At 34.1% G+C, this 17,449-nt stretch overlaps 2 protein-coding genes across 4 annotated transcripts; both read right to left on the bottom strand.

The window, feature by feature from the left end:
• Window positions 1–2,134: 2,134 nt before the first annotated feature.
• LOC140982932 (soluble inorganic pyrophosphatase 4-like) lies at window positions 2,135–12,185 on the bottom strand. 2 transcript variants are annotated; one of them, XM_073449724.1, is made up of 9 exons: window positions 12,045–12,185; window positions 11,038–11,176; window positions 10,619–10,647; window positions 10,390–10,455; window positions 9,763–9,870; window positions 9,610–9,675; window positions 8,975–9,095; window positions 8,630–8,711; window positions 2,135–2,482 (listed from the first exon to the last, which is right to left on the bottom strand). In XM_073449724.1, the coding sequence occupies exons 2-9, from the start codon at window positions 11,168–11,170 to the stop codon at window positions 2,440–2,442; spliced, it is 648 nt and encodes a 215-aa protein (XP_073305825.1). In that variant the 5' UTR covers window positions 11,171–11,176; window positions 12,045–12,185; the 3' UTR covers window positions 2,135–2,439. The 2 variants fall into 2 exon arrangements, with proteins under 2 accessions (XP_073305825.1, XP_073305824.1); XM_073449723.1 differs by lacking the exon at window positions 12,045–12,185 and adding an exon at window positions 11,822–11,854.
• A 181-nt stretch (window positions 12,186–12,366) lies between these two features.
• On the bottom strand, window positions 12,367–17,260 carry LOC140982931 (uncharacterized). 2 transcript variants are annotated; one of them, XM_073449721.1, is made up of 11 exons: window positions 15,647–17,260; window positions 15,348–15,458; window positions 15,222–15,254; window positions 14,443–14,620; window positions 14,185–14,366; window positions 13,671–13,807; window positions 13,494–13,589; window positions 13,038–13,107; window positions 12,873–12,947; window positions 12,740–12,785; window positions 12,367–12,628 (listed from the first exon to the last, which is right to left on the bottom strand). In XM_073449721.1, the coding sequence occupies exons 1-11, from the start codon at window positions 16,973–16,975 to the stop codon at window positions 12,567–12,569; spliced, it is 2,319 nt and encodes a 772-aa protein (XP_073305822.1). In that variant the 5' UTR covers window positions 16,976–17,260; the 3' UTR covers window positions 12,367–12,566. The 2 variants fall into 2 exon arrangements, with proteins under 2 accessions (XP_073305822.1, XP_073305823.1); XM_073449722.1 differs by having other exon boundaries at window positions 15,348–15,455.
• Window positions 17,261–17,449: the final 189 nt, after the last annotated feature.

Here is a 17,449-nt window from a genome sequence, read left to right as displayed (position 1 = left end):
GATGTCGAAAGCCCAACCCGCCCTGGCATTTCGGCTTGCAAAGATCACTCCATTTTTTCCAGTGCAGGTGCCTCCTCCCTTCTTCCTTACCCCACCAGAAGTTAGCACATTCTCGCTCAATCTCCTCGCAAATAGACTTCGGGATTCGAAAACATGACATAGCATATGTGGGAATGGCCTGAAGAACAGATTTAATCAGGGTTTCCTTGCCTCCGACAGAAAAGAATTTATTTCCCCATCCTTGGATTCTATCCACAATCCTTTTAACCAAGTAACGAAATTGTATCTTTTTGCTTCTACATGAGGCGACAGGAATGCCTAAATACACATCATGTCCCTGCACTATTGGAATAGCCAGAGCAGATTTTATTTGATCACATACCTGTTCATTAGTGTTAGGACTGAATGACAATGAGGATTTCTCAAAATTGATAAGTTGACATGAGGCTCTTTCATATAACTCAAGACAATATAAGCATGAATCTTTAGATGTAATTGTGAAGAGTTCAAAAATAGAAAAATTGAGTCAGTACGTACAGAGATTGAAGGATAGGAACTACTGGAAAAGGCAGAAGATGAGAGCTTAGGTGACTACTGGCAGGGTCTTGTGGGGATTATTTTGATCTTGATTTAGGATTTATCAATAAATATATATTTTGATTTTAGGAGAAATACAGGTTCTTTCGACTGGTAGAAATTTTTATTACGAGTTAAATGCTTATTTTTATGTGTATTTTAATCGTATGGTCAATAGGAAACTAAAACGAGAAAATATGTAAAACGAAGGAATAACTCGGGATACTTTAAAAACAAAGGACTAAATCGAGAAAATGCAATAAAATGAAAGGTACTAGATCAGAAATTATCAATGTATCATATGCTTATTTTCCATCATTTGAACTTTGTAGTTCATATGAGGACTAAATCAGGAAAAATTACGCAAAACGAAGGACTAAGAGGTAGTGTCGATGCTACCTGTGGGGGCAGTGCCCCCACAAGATCTGAGCCATTGATTTTACATGGTGATTAAATCTGGGCCTTTGATCACCTCATGGGGTGTATGTGTGATTAAATCTGGGCCTTTGATCACTTTATGGCCCCACAAGGTAGGGTGAAATTTTCCGGACTAAGAGGGTGTTCGGTTAAGTTTATTAAATGCAACTTATAAGTTCCTAGATTTTATAAATTATTTTAAGGGCTTATAAGTTGTAAAGTCTTATTTTGAAAACAAGTTGTTAAAGTGTTTGGATAAAATAATATAATAAATGTTAAAAGATGTTGATGTTTTTTGATATTATAAGATATTTTAAAACTTCCGCTGCGATTTAGACACAAGAAAAACAACACCACAACAATTTGTCTATCGTAAATATCAAGGTATGCATTACAGTTTGATTCATTCCCACATTACTATCACTCAGCACAAATCTCTTTCAATCTCATGTTTTGTTTGAGTATTGACTCAATCATCAGAAGGGCTTCACATTAAACATCTTTATATTGGTGTATAATTTTCTTATTTTCAAGACGCAATGAAAGTTTAAAATTTTAATTTGATCATGCACTTTAAGCTTGAGCACTCGTGTTTAAAATGAAATTTTAAAACCTCGAACTAATGCAACAAATATTTTGGTGAAACTGATATATAAAACTTAAAACCGAAACCAAATATGTGTTTTAACCGATTAAAAGATTACAGACAAATGAACACACATATTTTATTCTAGAAGTTCGATGACCAAATCCCTTTACGTCTCATCTTCTTTCATTTTCGAAAGGTTCCGCTAAATACTTTGATATATACTAACCTTTATATATTCTCAATCAATCCAACAAAAGTCAGACTCTCATCAGAAATCATAGCACTCACAATCATCAGGATGACAAACCCTATCAATCTACCGGATGATAAGTCAATAGATCAACTCTTACGACAACTTACTAACATTTGCAAATTTATAACTCATACCAACCAAACAATAAAAGATAGACACAAAAGTCTAAAGAACATTTGAATTTAAAATGTTTCTAAATCATAATTATTAATTATTCAAAAAAACAAAAAGGGGCGATGATAAATACGCACGAAAGCATATTTTTTGGAACCCTTTTCAAAATTCTAACACAAGTGATATCATCAAGAAGCAGGAAATAAAAATCTATTTTGAATTTAAAGAGTTTCACGAATTTATTTCGAATTTTATATCATCAGCAAATTCACTGGACAGGTAGGTGTACCTACTTAATTTTACAACTTCGGATGGCAGACATCATATCTTTGTTTTTTTCTTGATTTTGGCTTTCATCATTGAGAAGCCAAAATTCTCCAGAAAATGGTTCATTTCTTTATGAAATTATTGATTCTAAATAAGGTTACCCTCACTCCCCGAAAGACTAAACAACCAACAGGATACGCTGATGTGAGCTTGGCTTCTTTCGTCACTTCCTCAAGCATTCCACAATATAGGAAGCATACAGATCCCTGCAAATTGGAAAAAGAAAAGGATTAAGAAAATTACTAAAAAAATTATCACATCGGATAATTAAAGACGGATGTTCTGTTGGATCAATTTTATTTATATATCTAAATAATTATGCGTTGTGAATTATCTATTAAGTTAAACATAAAATTAAAGTGATCGGTTAAAGTCTTGGCTATTAGGATTTAATGTATCTAATAGGTTGTGGGCATTTAATGTATAGAGACATAAGTTTAATTTCTGGTTTTATGATGGACTAAAACAAAAATAGCAAAAAGATAATTATAGACATTATCTATATATGAGTCATTGTCCGCTGATCGCGTGTAATTATATTCTTTATTTTCTCCTCCATTAGGAAAATAGTTCAAAAAAGAAAAATAAATGATTCTCTAAAAGAAAAAGAACGCGTAGATCTGGAAGATCAAGATACGTTCTAAAGAATTCAGGATTATGGTTTCAAGTACGATACCACTTAAGTTTTTAGACAAATTCTTAATGAATTAGTATGATGGATTCTGTGGTTTATTTGGATTTTCTACAACAAGTGGTATCAGAGCCACTCATCTTTAAATCATTAAAATTTGTTTAATATATTTAAGATATTTTTTGGTTCCAAATCTAGAAAGGAAAATTTTGTTTGAAATTTTTTCGATATGATTTCAACTCGAAAATATTTTTGTTGAAAACAAATCTTTTAAAGTTTCAGTTTTAGTAAAGAGATTTTGGTTGAAAAATATAAGGATTCGGCAAAAGACTCCGATTTTCTGTCCATTTTTTGTTCAAAAAAATATTTTTAGAGGAAAAACGAAAATTTGGGTTAAATTTTTTTTTTTTTGCAAAAATCGACTTAGGGCACGCCCAAAAGAATCCAGGACAGTCTGAGGTGCACAGGGGCGTGAATTTTGGGCGCGTGACGTTAAGGACAGTAGCAGGCGCGATTTCGAGGCGCCCCCCGCGCGTGCCGCAAATTATTTTCCGATTTTTTTTTACGGTTGAGGTTTATTCAATTTAAGATTAAATTCTCAATTATTCAAATAATGATAAATTTATATGTCTTTTCAAATAGAATGATTGAAATAAAATGTCGTCAGAGTGATCTCTTTTATGTAAATTAATTTTTATTTTGAAATACAAAAAGATTTTGGTATGTGTGATTTATATGAATATCGATCGGCTCAAAGGAAGATTAATAGTTAATATAATTACATATGCACTTGTGGTGATAAACATGTGATAATTGTTCGTTTTTCATGTGAATAATAAATTGGCCCAAAAAAATGTTGTTATTTGACATGATACTTACTATCAGTATTAGACTGCTGCGCCAAGATATTACTTACAAGTTAATCTTTAAGAGTGCTCGATATCCTATTTATGGAGTTTTTGTTATTTGAATTTATTGATTATTTTATTTGGATATTTGTTGGAACATGTATATTTGGTTTTTTGTTCACTATTTCATATTTGACTCATGCGAATATTCATTCCAACATAAATATTATTCCTATGTTAAATGGCTCGAACTTTAAATTATGGCAAGAGAATTTACCGATAGTTCTCGGAGTCTGGATTTAGACCTTGCGATAAGGTCGACTCTCCTCCTGCCATTATTGATAAGATTACATCTGATTAAAAGAAGGAGTTTGAAAGGTTGGAGAGATCGAATTGCATGTGTATGATGATTATGAAGATAGTAATCCTAGAAACATTCAGGGCACAATGTCTAGTGACATTGCTACGACTAAGACTTTCTTTCAGGACCTAGAAAATAAGTTTGCTAAAAGTGAAAAGTCTGAAATTGGTACTTTTTTGGCAAGCCTCGTTTCAATCATATACATGAGTAAGGGCAACAGAAGGGAGTACATTATGAAAATGTCTATTCTTGCTTCAAGGTTGAAAGTACTGAAGCTTAACCTCTATGAGGACTTGTTGGTGCATCTGGTTGTGATATCTCTTCTTCCTCAGTTTAACCAGCTCAGGTGAGCTGTAACTGTCAGAAAGAGATTTGGTCTCTGAATGAGCTCATCCTGCATCGTGTTCAAGAATAGGAAAAGTTGAAGCAAGATAGGACTGAAAGTGCTCATTATGTATATACCTCGAAAGATAAAGGAAAGAAAATGAAGGATAAGGAAGCTTCAGATACATATCCTCTGAAGAAACAACAGAAGAATCCTAGTAATTCTCAAAGTACTAGTTGTTTCTTCCGTGGCAGTGATGTGCATATAAAGAAGCAATGCACAAATTATCACGCTTGGCGTGCAAAGAAAGGTATGCTTCTGCATATAGTTTGTTTTGATGTTGATTTAACTTGAGTACCTAGACACACCTGTTGGATAGATTCTAGTGCAACAACTCATATCAGTGTGTCTATGCAGGGTTGCCTGGATTGTTGAAAACTAAGTGATGCTGAAAGATTCATCTATGTTGGAGACGACAATAGAGTTGAAGTTAAGGCAACAAGAAATTTAGATTATTGTTAAAGACTGAATATATTTGGATCTTTTTGAAACATACATTGTACCTTCTTTTATACGGAATTTGATTTCTATTTTTGCATTGGATAAATTCAGTTATTCTTGTTCATTTGAAATGAAATATTCAGTTTTTTTCATGATTCAAAATTGGTTGGTTCTGGTTCTTTATTAAGATACAATAATCTTTATTCTTTCGATGTTATTACTTCATTTAATGAATCCCTACAAACAAGTAGAGGCACTGAAAGAAAATTAACAAATGATAATTCAGCTAAGTTATGACACAAGAGATTAGGTCTTATCTCTGTAAAGAGAATAAGAAGACTTGTGTCAGACGAAATTCTCGAACCTTTATATTACACAACTTTTAATAATTGTGTTAATTGTATAAAGGGAAAACAAACCAACGAAAAGATATTTGAAGCCAACAGGAGTTTAGGCGTCTTAGAACTTATACATATTGATATTTGTGGATCACTCCCTTCAACTTCTTGAAATGGTCAACAATATTTTATAACGTTCACAGAAGATTTTTCAAGATATGTCTTCATTTATCTCATCCATAAAAAACAGTCATTGGATGTGTTCAAAAGTTATAAAATTGAAGTTGAAAATCAACTTGGCTTAAAGATTAAAAGCGTCAGATCTAACCGTGGTGGTGAATATTATGGTAGATATGATGGTTGGGATGAACAACGTCTAGGAGCTAGATTACTATAGGAATAATGTATCGTCCGATAGTACATTATGCAGGGTTCACCCACTACGAATGGTGTTGCTGAAAGGCGAACAGAACGCTTAAAGACATGGTGAGGTGTGTGATTAGTCATTCTATCTTACCAGAATCACTTTGGGGTGAGTCACTAAAGACCGTAACATATATACTTAGCAAAGTTCCAATTAAGGTAGCAACCAAACTCGTGAACTTTGGACAAGCAAAAAGTCTAATCTTAAAGATCTGTACGTTTGGGGATGTCCAGCTAGGGTAAGTTCTTATAAGACTAATGAAAAAAAATTGGAGTCAAGGACGATCAACTGTTATTTTATTAGATACTCTTAAAGATCTAGAGGTACAAGTTTTATGATCCCACAATTAAGTCGATTTTTTACTCTGAAAATGCCCGTTTCTTTGATGATGTTGAGTTTGTAATGGGAGATAAAGTAAGTGATATTGTCTTTGAATAAAAATATGTAAATATTCACACATATGTCTTGGACATTGATTAAGATCACATTACTCACTTTTATCAAGAGTACAAGACACAATACATAAATCAACATTGGAGATCCTCATATTCCAGATGAACAAACTCAAGCACCTACAGAACCTATGCTATTAAGGAGATCACTAGAGAGCGGAGAAATGCAATATCAGATGATTATATTGTATTTCTTCAAAAACATGAGGTATACATTAGAATGATGGACGATGATCCTATCAACTTCAGTCATGCCATGGAAATTTCTAACTCTCAAAAGTGGAATGATTTCATGAATGAGGAGATTTAGTCTTTGAAAGATAATGACGTATAGATCTTGTCCCATTAGCCTAAAGGTACGAAGCCTATTGGTTGCAAATAGATATTTAAAACCAATGGGGATTCGAGAGGCAATGCGGAAAGATATAAGGCTCGCCTTGTCACTAAATGTTTTACACAGAGAGAAGATATTGATTATGAAGAGACTTTCTCTTTGATTTCTTCGAAAGACTCTTTAAGGATTATAATGGCTTTGGTGGTGCATTTCGATCTTGAGCTTCATCAGATGGATGTAAAGAATGCGTTTCTAAATGGTGTCTTTGATGAAACGATTTATATGGTGCAACCAGAAATTTTGTGTCCAAAGACATAAATAATATGGTTTGCAAATTAAAGAAATACATTTAAGGCTCAAGCAGACATCTCGACAATGGTATTTCAAATTTCATCAAGTGATAATCCCGTTTGGTTTTGAGATGAATTTGGTCGATGATTGTGTGTGTCATAAGTTATATGTTGATGACATTTTGTTGTTCGCTAGCAACGATATAGAGTTGGTCATCCCTAAACCAACGGATGTCCATGTGGCTAAGGAGACAATATTGAAAAATGTCTCAATAATGATTTTGAGGAAAAGAAAATGCAGAAGATTCCCTATACATATTTAGCGGAGAGTCTGATTTATGCTCATTTTTGTACACGTCCAGATATTGCGTACGTAACAAGAATGTTGGGGCGATATTTAAGTAATCTAGGAGATGAACATTGGAAATTAGTCAAAAGAGTCTTACAGTACCTACAGAGAACAAAAGATTACATGCTCATATATCAAAGGTTGGATCAGCTTGAGATTATTGGTATACTAACTCCGATTTTGTCAGATGCCAAAATAGTATGAAATCTTTGTCGGGCTACATATATCTTTCACCATGACAACTGAGTTTGTAGCGTGTAATGAGACATCCAATCATGGAATATAGCTGCAAAATTTTGTCACGGGACTGCGTATCGTTGATGGCATTGAAAGACCACTAAGAACACATTATGACAATAAATCAACAGTTATGTATTCCAATAATAATAGGAGTTCGAAGAAGTCAAAACATATTGACATCAAGTTCCTGGTTGTTAAAAAAAATTCATATTAGAAAGTTGTCTATTGAGCATATCAGTAAAAACTTCATGGTTGCATATCCACTTACTAAGATATTACCACCCAAACAGTTTCATAAGCACATTACTCGTATGAGTGTTATGTCAATTGATGAAATTCAGTTTTAGTGATACTTTGTTATTTTAAATGCTTTTCAATTGTAGACATTTTCAGTTACAGATATGTAGATTTATTTTCTGCAGAATTAAATTTCAAGTTAAGTTACACTATGATTATGGTTTAAAGTTTGATCTCAATAAGGTTTAGGGATGACAAGTTGGAAGTAGGCATGTTATTATCACATTGCATGAAATTTCCATGCTACACATCCACTTCATAATTCATGTCATTCAGTTGTGTTAACATATGTGATCACTGATTGGTCTTAGTTACCTTGAGTATAACGAAGACTGCTTTGATCATATGTTGATGTGATTGATGGACAAGATTGGTTATAGATACATTTCGAAATGACAACATTTTTGAGCTCATAAGGTTATTTTCACAAACATAATTATAAAGTTACGCATATAGTCCAAGTGGGAGATTGTTAGATCAATTTTATTTATATGAGATCATATCTAAATAATTATGCTTTGAGAGTTGTCTATTAAGTTAAGTACAAAATTAAAGTGATCGGTTAAAGTTTTGACTATTGAGATTTAATATATCTAATAGGTCATGGACATTTAATGTGTAGAGACATAAGTTTAATTTCTATTTTATTATTAGCTAAAACAGAAATATCAGAAGATAATGATAAACATTATCTATATAGATGAATCATGCATAATCATGTTTCATATTCTCTCACATTAAGAAATAGAAAACTAAATGATTATCTCAAGGAAAAAACGGAAAAATCTGGAAGATCGAGACACATTTTAAATAATTCGGAATTATGGCTTTAGGTTTCATTTCACTTAACTTTTTAGTCAAATTCTTAATGATTTAACATGAAATTATGTGATTTATGTGAATTATCCACATGTTCATGTTTAAAAAACTTGAAGCTGATTTTCGTTGAATCTTTGGACTCACATGGAGTGCCTGACTGCATCAATAGCTGCTTTAGCTGGCAGGAAGTCTTCAACTGCAACTTCTTTGTTCTCATTCTTTTTGTCTATTTAATACAAGTCAAGGACCTAGAATATGATCAAACATAAGCTATAAACTATTAACTATTCATTTTTGGTTTTTGCTGTCAGTAACTTGGATTGGGGGCTAAACTAGTAACAAATAAAAACAGCTCGACTCTGAGTTAAAATACTTGTGTATCAAATTTTAGCTCAAAAAAGGATTTCTTTCAAAATGCCCACGATGTATAAAATATAAAAGATGAATGAGTGAATAATAAGTAGTGATTGATGATTGCTAAGAGGATACAGTCCTCAAAGAAGCGGCGGATTTCAGCCAGGCGGTGTGGTGGAAGATCCTTTATGTCCTCGTGATGGCGAAACTCAGGGTCATCAGCACATACCGCAATTATTTTGTCATCCTTTTCACCCTGTGGATTGAATGAATTCCTCTGAGCTATCAGTTTTACAAAACAATCTATTTCAGTTACAAATATAACTTGGAAGAATATCCAGGGATGCCTTGATACTCTGCTACCAGTTTAAAAGTTTTAGGGATACAGGGGTCAATTGTGGCTGCCATCTATCCATCCTGCTCCAAAAGGTTGCACCAACTTGTAAATTTTTAGAATCTAACATGTGTCCCTGAATCATGGTGCAACTCAAATTCTTTTTAAAATCATATATAGTAAGCCAATGCTGCGTTGTAATCACTATGCCATCACACATACAACCACATAAGATAATGGGGCCAATTGTTGCCCCCTAATACATTCCATAAAATATGTTCTTCCCACAATTCCTCTTCGAAAATGTAGTTTACACGTTGAACTAAATACTGCTTTTAGAGGTTTTCAAGACATGCAGAGACTAAATTTAATCAAGAAGCATCAATTTGGCGAAGTAAAATACTGTACCAGCGTTCCAGAATAGTGAAAAGCCTACCTGATCTATCATTGGCATCAGCCCAATGGCACGTGCACGGAGGAAAGTACCTGGTAGTACAGGTTCCTGTGCAGAACCCACAAAAATTATGAGCAAGACATATAAATTTCCAGCAGTAAACATAAAAAATGAAATTTATCAAGTCGGAGCAACCTGCATCAGAACTAGAACATCCAAAGGATCACTATCTTCACAAAGGGTTCGTGGGATGAAACCATAGTTGTGTGGATAGACAACAGATGAGTAGAGCACTCGATCAACCTGTAACAAAATTACTTTTTTTAGTACTTCACTACAAAGATGGAAAACACAACATAAAGCAAATTTTCATTCTGCTCTTGAACATAGAAGGAACCGGCATTGACTAAACTGAGTGCGTATATGAAGAACACGGAAGAACATTATTATGAAAAATTGCAGAAATGGAGATTGTTTTGCAAAAGTAGATCCTATCATGTTTCTGGAAACCCAGACTTCTCTTATTCCGTGCAATGTTATGACGTGTGGTTTTAAGGCCATGCATGCCCATTTGCTCTCTTAGCCAAAGTAACAGAAGATTGAACCGTTGAGTTCATTGGCAAAAAGAAACAAAATCTTCTATTATGGATTCCTAGAAAGATTGTTAGTTAATAGAACTCACAAATATAATCAAACACATTTTCCGAAAGGTATAGATTAACTTCAAACAAATCTTTTTTCGTCAAAAAAGAAAAACCAAACTGATCAGCATACAAGTAGTGTTTTGCTTCACATAAAAGTACATGGAAGTTAATTCCCCACCTTGATGAGGCCGCTGTTTTTGTCAAGCTCATATTTAACCTTGCTGCCTTTACCAATTTCAATCACCTGCCAAGTTACTACAGATCAAAATACTATAATAACAAAGACAATCACATTAAACATACATTGAACATTATCATCACATTTTTTTTAAAGAAAAAACATGCTGACAATGATTTTGAAATTTACAATATTAAAAAAGGGCCAAATGAAGAGAAGAATCACTCACACAGTTGAAAGTTGCTGGTGCCCCTGGCCCTGCATATCACAAAATTTGATTAAAAACGTATGTAATGCAGAGTAGAGAAAGAAAATCAGATAGGAATAAAGAATGGCTATGGCTCCCGAAGAGGTTGATTCTAGAAATAAAAAAAGAGGTCATCTTAAATCTTAAATTTCTATATGTATATATATATATATATATATATATATATATAAATACTATAGTTATGTAACTATATAATTTCATCCTCTAACTTCATCAAGTTTTAGTTTACTACCCCTACCACTCACTAGAATTATATTAGGAAAACCAATATTCTCATCTCAAATAAACTGAAAAAGCAAATTTAATGCACAACTTTAGCCCAAAAAAAATACAAGTTTCGAATCTTCTTCACGATTCAATAGTTTGGGTATAAATATTACCAATTTCCAAGTCATGCCATGGATGAGCAGCCACAGTTCTCCGTGACATAGAGGCTAGAATTCTTTCGTTAAGAGCAACATGAGAGTTTGCCGAACTTTTCCCGGTCTTGTATTCTCCCTGGCTGTCGCCCATACTCAACTAATTTTATAAATAAAACCACAATATCAATATTTTTAGGAAAGATTCCCATGAAATCAATCATTACAAAAATAAATTCGTGTTTGATATATTATTTAATTATTTAAAGTTCACAAAAACTCCAGTGAGACGGTCTCACGTGTCAATTTTGTAAAATGGACATTCTATACCGATCATCCACGAAAAAGTAATACTTTTTATGTCAAATATATTAATTTTTATTGTAAATATAGACATGAGTGATCCGTCTCACGAATAAAGATCCATGAGAAAGACCAACTCTTTAAAGTTAGAGAGACAGATATTTGATAAGATTAAATTACGGTATAAAATCGTGGATCCATATTTGATATATGTAGACATATATAGATATTCAATAAGGTTTTATTGTTATATAATTTATAGAGCTGTAATAATACAAGCATGTTTTTATATAACATCCTCTCTTTCACACTCTTAGATGCCATGAAAGAAAAACAGAAAAAAAAAAATCAAAGGTTACGATGAATTCATTTTTCATGAAAGGATGAGACTGAACAAAGTGAAGAAACTGTAAAGTGGCTATGAGATAAGCATACGGACAGCAAAAAAAAATGATTTTTTTAAAATTTAATTTAATTTTCTAGCAACTCCCAGTTATCGTACGCAGTATGCATCAGCCATCCAGTTTCTTGGAATCAATCAGCTGTTGTAAATTAAGCTTCAACGATTCTACCAAAACAATTAATCAAATTCACTTGTAAATCACTAAAACAACCGCAACAACGAAACTTGGATAATAATCAAAGATACCAAACACAATAAAGAAAGAAGACAACTATTTAACAATATTTCTTGATGACAATGGGATAAGAGAAGTGTGACTTACAGTTTACAGGGAGAGAGATTGAATTTAGAAGCTTTCCGTATAATAATAATGAATAATATAAAGAGTGAGAGAGTGCGGTGCGGCACTAGATGATTCGTGATCGGAATATATATATACACACACACACACATGTGAAAAGCTACCAATGGATCTGTGCCACCTAATTTTATATATTTTTGTTTTGTACCCCAAAAAAATAATACTTCTGTGGGAGACGGGAGGGTTGCGAATATAAGTATTCTTTTCTTTTTCTTATCTTTTTTCCTACAAGAACANACACGCAACATATATACATAAACATACATACATATACATAGGTATAGGAATATAGCATCATGCATCACCATAACTTTTTATTGAAACATTGAAGCAAATGGTTGGGACTTTTCTGATTCCCATGCGTTCACAATTACACCATTAGCAGTATACAGGATAATACAAAATACAATCACGTAAACAGTTTTCCCACTTCTTGAACTTCTAACGCACATAAGAGGCCATGAGAGAATGTTGTTCTTGCCACTATGACACGTGCCGACTTGAAGAGCTTTTCCTATATATACTCATAAATTTGGCGACAAATTCTGCACCATCAACTCAAATTCAGTGAACATCAAAAGACTGCACAGGCACTAACCATAAAAAATAATCTCTAAAGCATTAACAAATGATTAGAAGTGGTCCATCAACATTACCTTCTAGCTTTAATAAGGCCATTGTTCCACTTGGGAGTCTTTTATCCTGCAGATGGATATTCAATCGCTCATATGCTTGCCTTTACTTTCTGATTCGTGCAAATTGAAAAGGTTGTGAAAGAATGATACTTACATAGTATGCGTACCAATAGTAAAGTTCCCTTTTCAACTTTGGCTCAACTCCCTGAAGGTATTGTTCAACAAGTTTCTGCAAAGTTGGCTATTTGTTATGATACAAACTAAATAAGACAGGTAATACAATCAACAGTGCTGGAAAAAATTTATATTGGCCTGTTACCAGGAGAATCAATTTTGGATGAACAAAATCAGCAAGAAGCTTCTGAACCTTCCCACGAATGATAAATAATCTGACCAAGACAAAATGCACATGTTTACCGTTAAGTGCAACATTCATGACAACTTAGAACAGTGGTGGGGTTAAATATCTTTGTAGATGTAAAAAATGAAGCTCTTAGACCTCTTTCAAGGTAGTAATATATGCTTTTGTCTATGTTTAGTTAACTTAAGAAATAATTTTTGAATTGTAATTGTGAGAAAGAAACAATTGGCCATGTTGTTCTCGATCAGTGGTTTACTATATGGCAAATCAATTGAAATGTGGTGCCTGAATATACTTAAAATTTCGAGCTGTAGCATCAACTATAATTTTTGGTACACCAACAAAAACTTGATCCTATAATATTGTAGTATGGGTACCAAAAGAGCATTATAAAAATGATAATTGCACTAATACCTCTTAGGCGATGGATCTTCAAGAATATCAGCAGCAAGTTCCACGAGGGACTCTTCCCATCCTATTGGAATAGGTTGATCCTCCGCAAAGGGATAGCTGAAAGTTCTTAATTTAAGTCCAAAAAGCAAAAAAAATCCTGGCCACTAGCCCTAAAAAATCTTCCATTAATGAACATACTTGTGTGCTTTACAGGCTTCAAGTGCCATGACAGCTCGCCTCAGGTTTTGCTTTGATTTGGTTGCAATTTTAGCAGCAAAGCTCATTGGTAATTCAAACCCTTCTCTTTTTGCTATCTGGAGAAGAACTTCCATGACCTACGGGTGAAAGGAAAATAAGAAGAAAAAAAAACCATTGATGATATGAATATGACAATATAATCTTCTTTTATTAAGCTGTGTAAATATTACAGTCCAAATTCAAAGAGTATATTCTAGAATTGGAATTGATATTATTAAGATTATGAAATATACATTGTCCGCCATGTTCATGTCAATATATTCACATGTAAAAAGAGGTTAGTTATATCTCAATCTAAATTTAACAGATAGAAACTTATTTATATGGGCATCGTACCGTGGATGTGTTCCATCATGGATGAACCACAAAAATCCAGTATTGCATCCAATTCTCTTTTCAACATAACATTACGACTTTTAAAATTTAACAAATATTATTTATCATACATACTTACTTCATGTGTCACAGGAGCCTCAACCTTGATAATTTTGCATCGGCTCTTAACCGACTCAAGGATATCTACGTCATCTTCACAGCAAAGAATTAACTTACAACAATCTGAGTAACAGTCCATGATCCATTTTATAAGGTGTTGTATGTTTTCTGGGGCTTTGTCAACATCATACAGAACCAATACTGCAAGTCAAAAAAATAGTTAATACTACAATTAAAGCTTATGATTAAAAAGAGTAGCATGAACATGAAAATAGACCTTTATACTCTGGCTTCATGGCTGCGGTGCTGATTTCTGGGGTGACAGTATATTTGCTGCTTATTTCCTTGACCAAAGCTGTTAGTGCATATGCTGCCTTAGGCTCTATGTACACATTAAGTTCCACATGGTGAGAACTTGAGCTTACAGGAACAACTACTTGCATAGGTCTTGACTCCTGTTGGCATTACAAAATGATAATTCAATTTGAAGTATTGTAATTGCTTTAGAAAGAAATAATATAGATGGACGACGGAGAAAGACATTGAGAATAAGGTTAAATCTAGATAATAATGATCACCGGATCAATGCTTCAACAGTATAAAAAATGAACCAAGTATAAAGTCACTCAGGTATATATATATATAATGACGATCACCAGATCCATGCTTCAACAGTATAAAAAATGAACCAAGTATAAAGTAACTCAGGTATTTGTATGTGTATGTGTTATTTCTCAAACTTTTTGCTACGTAATAATTATTACCCATGACATTGTGGCTTCAATGTTTTTTACTGAATATTATATCAGTATTTTTGGTGCTATCATGGAAACTAGTCCACTAGAATACTAATTATATACACCTGAATTTAGATTTGGACTTTGCACAAAAAAACAAGGTATTGTCATTTGCAATATTAACTCAATCGGCAATTTGGGAAACTTTAAATCTGAACATGAAAAGGATTGAGCACATTTACGGTGACTGTTCAGTCTTTCCATGTCTAGATTTTTAACAGACGCAAGGGTTTGAGAAAATCATCAGTGGCCAACATACCATAACCTGAAAGTATCGTAAATCATGAGATATCTGCCAAAGGAAAATTCAGGTAGATTTCAGTTAGGTACCCAAAATTTGTGTGTATGAAATTAAAGATACGCAATAAGGAACAAAAGAACATACATTCCAAACTGGATCACCATATATTTCACGCAGAAGAGCCATTGTCAGTGACTTCTTACCAGAACCAGGTGGTCCTTTCAACAAGATATGAGGGAAAATCTCACTGGTCTTCTATGAACAATGAAAATATTAAGAATCAATAAACCATATTTGGAGATGGAGATAATTATATTTTAGCATTTGATCCAGGCTGAGAGTAAAATATATCTTTCTCTTCCTCATTTGGTTGATTAAGTTTATTTATTCTATCAGAAACCAGAGACAAGTCATTTGCAAAGAATGTAAACAGAACCCCTTACAAGTTGTTGAAGAAGCTGAGCCTCCTGCTTATGGCAAGTGAATCCAATCAATGAACCAGGCTGGTGTTTATCAGCCCAAAATGGCCTCAAGCTTTCCACCACAATTGCTTTCTCAATAAATGAAGCTTCGTCAAAAGGTCTCTCCTTTTCCGGAGATTTTTGAAACTTCTTGCAGGATCCTTTCTTAATGCATGAAAACCAAGCATCTGTCTGGCCTTTTCTTCTATTGGCTATGAATTTTTTCGTACTCGCACTAGTCCTACCACTCGAGTCACTTATGTTACTACTTTGCCGGCTTACAACAGAGCTTGAGTTTGTTGTTGTTTGAGAAATTGCCTGAATATCGTGATTGAAATTCAAGGTCACTTTATTCCCCTGTTGAGAGCTAGGATTTCTGGCGACAAAACCAGGTGGTTTTGGGAGAGGTTTTCTTGGATCGACACCAACTTTTTTCGGAAGCACCACCTTCTGAAAGCCACCATAGTCCTTAGAAAAGAAAATGTCCCCCGGAGAAATGGAATCAGTGCTCTCAAAGTTGGGAGCATGATTGTCCGATTCTTTAGAAACCTTAGCATTTGCAAGCATTTCATTGATTTCAGACACCAAAGGGGCATGCTTATGAGGAGTTTCATGAGGCAAAGGGGGGAATTTTGTCCCGTCCCCTTGATCATATTTGATATGTTGCCCCCTTTCTCTAAACCTTGTTCTGGGAGCAGATGCCGTTCTCCTACTGTAATCAGATTTCTCTCTCCCTCTACTTGAATCATGATTCGACTTTTGATAAACCAGACCATGAACCTTCCCACCACTTTTATATGAAGAAACATATCTCCTACGCTCGGATGTTGAAAAAGGGCTCGCATTTTCAATATAGTTTTCGGGATTAGTCCTTTGTTCGGATTGTGCGATTTCACAAACAGTTGCACCAGAATCATTATTCTTACTCCTATCGAGATTAGTCCTCCGATCAGACTTAGAAAAAGGACTCGAGTTTCTGTCCAAATCAGAATAAGTCCTACGCGTAAAAGGACTACGATTTTTATATAAATCATTATATGAAAGGGGGGGAGCATTACCATGCTCTCCTCGCGGCTTATATGGCGATATACTGTGCCTCCTTCGAGAAGAACCTGAGGATGGAGCCTCCATTTCTACGAGCATGCCAGCGGATTGCATCACTTCCACACCATCCATAGGAATTCTGCTCCTACTCTGCATATCAAATCCCTTATTCTGAGTTTCTCTCCTGGGACTGTCGACCCAATCAGTTTCAGTATCCGACGGCTCATAACCACTTCTTCTCCTGTTGTTACGCAAAGTGCTCTCCATTTTCAATCCACAGACAACAAACTGTATCAGATGATATGCATACAAAAATCTTCAAAGCATGGAGTGCTAGTCAGTTTAGGAAGGATTTTGAGGGTCGGGAAGATGATGAGTACGAGTGTTTGGCGGTACGATGAATCCAAATTCCTGAAATGGGTAGATTGTGAGAGCATCGTCGATGTTTATAGTGGAGACAAGCGAAGTGTACGAGGACAGAAGCATCGGTGAAGTCGACGATTACTAAACGTGGAATTGCTAATAAGCACAGAAACAGCATATGCAAGCCTTTTTCATAGACAACGATGTTTCTTTTTCCTGCGATCTCAAAGCATTTCGGGTCGGGTAGTTCGGGGCCCCGACCTGAATAACACTATGAATTTTTATAATAAATGAATCAATTAATATGGGATTGCTGGCTTAATTGAATTTGTGTTTTAGTTTCTTGCATTTGTTTTTATATTCAAATTTATTTAATTT

This window comes from Primulina huaijiensis, chromosome 8 (genome assembly GCF_012295235.1).
Source record: "Primulina huaijiensis isolate GDHJ02 chromosome 8, ASM1229523v2, whole genome shotgun sequence".
In the NCBI taxonomy this organism is placed as follows: domain Eukaryota; kingdom Viridiplantae; phylum Streptophyta; class Magnoliopsida; order Lamiales; family Gesneriaceae; genus Primulina; species Primulina huaijiensis.
This window is presented reverse-complemented; position numbering and strand designations above follow the sequence as displayed.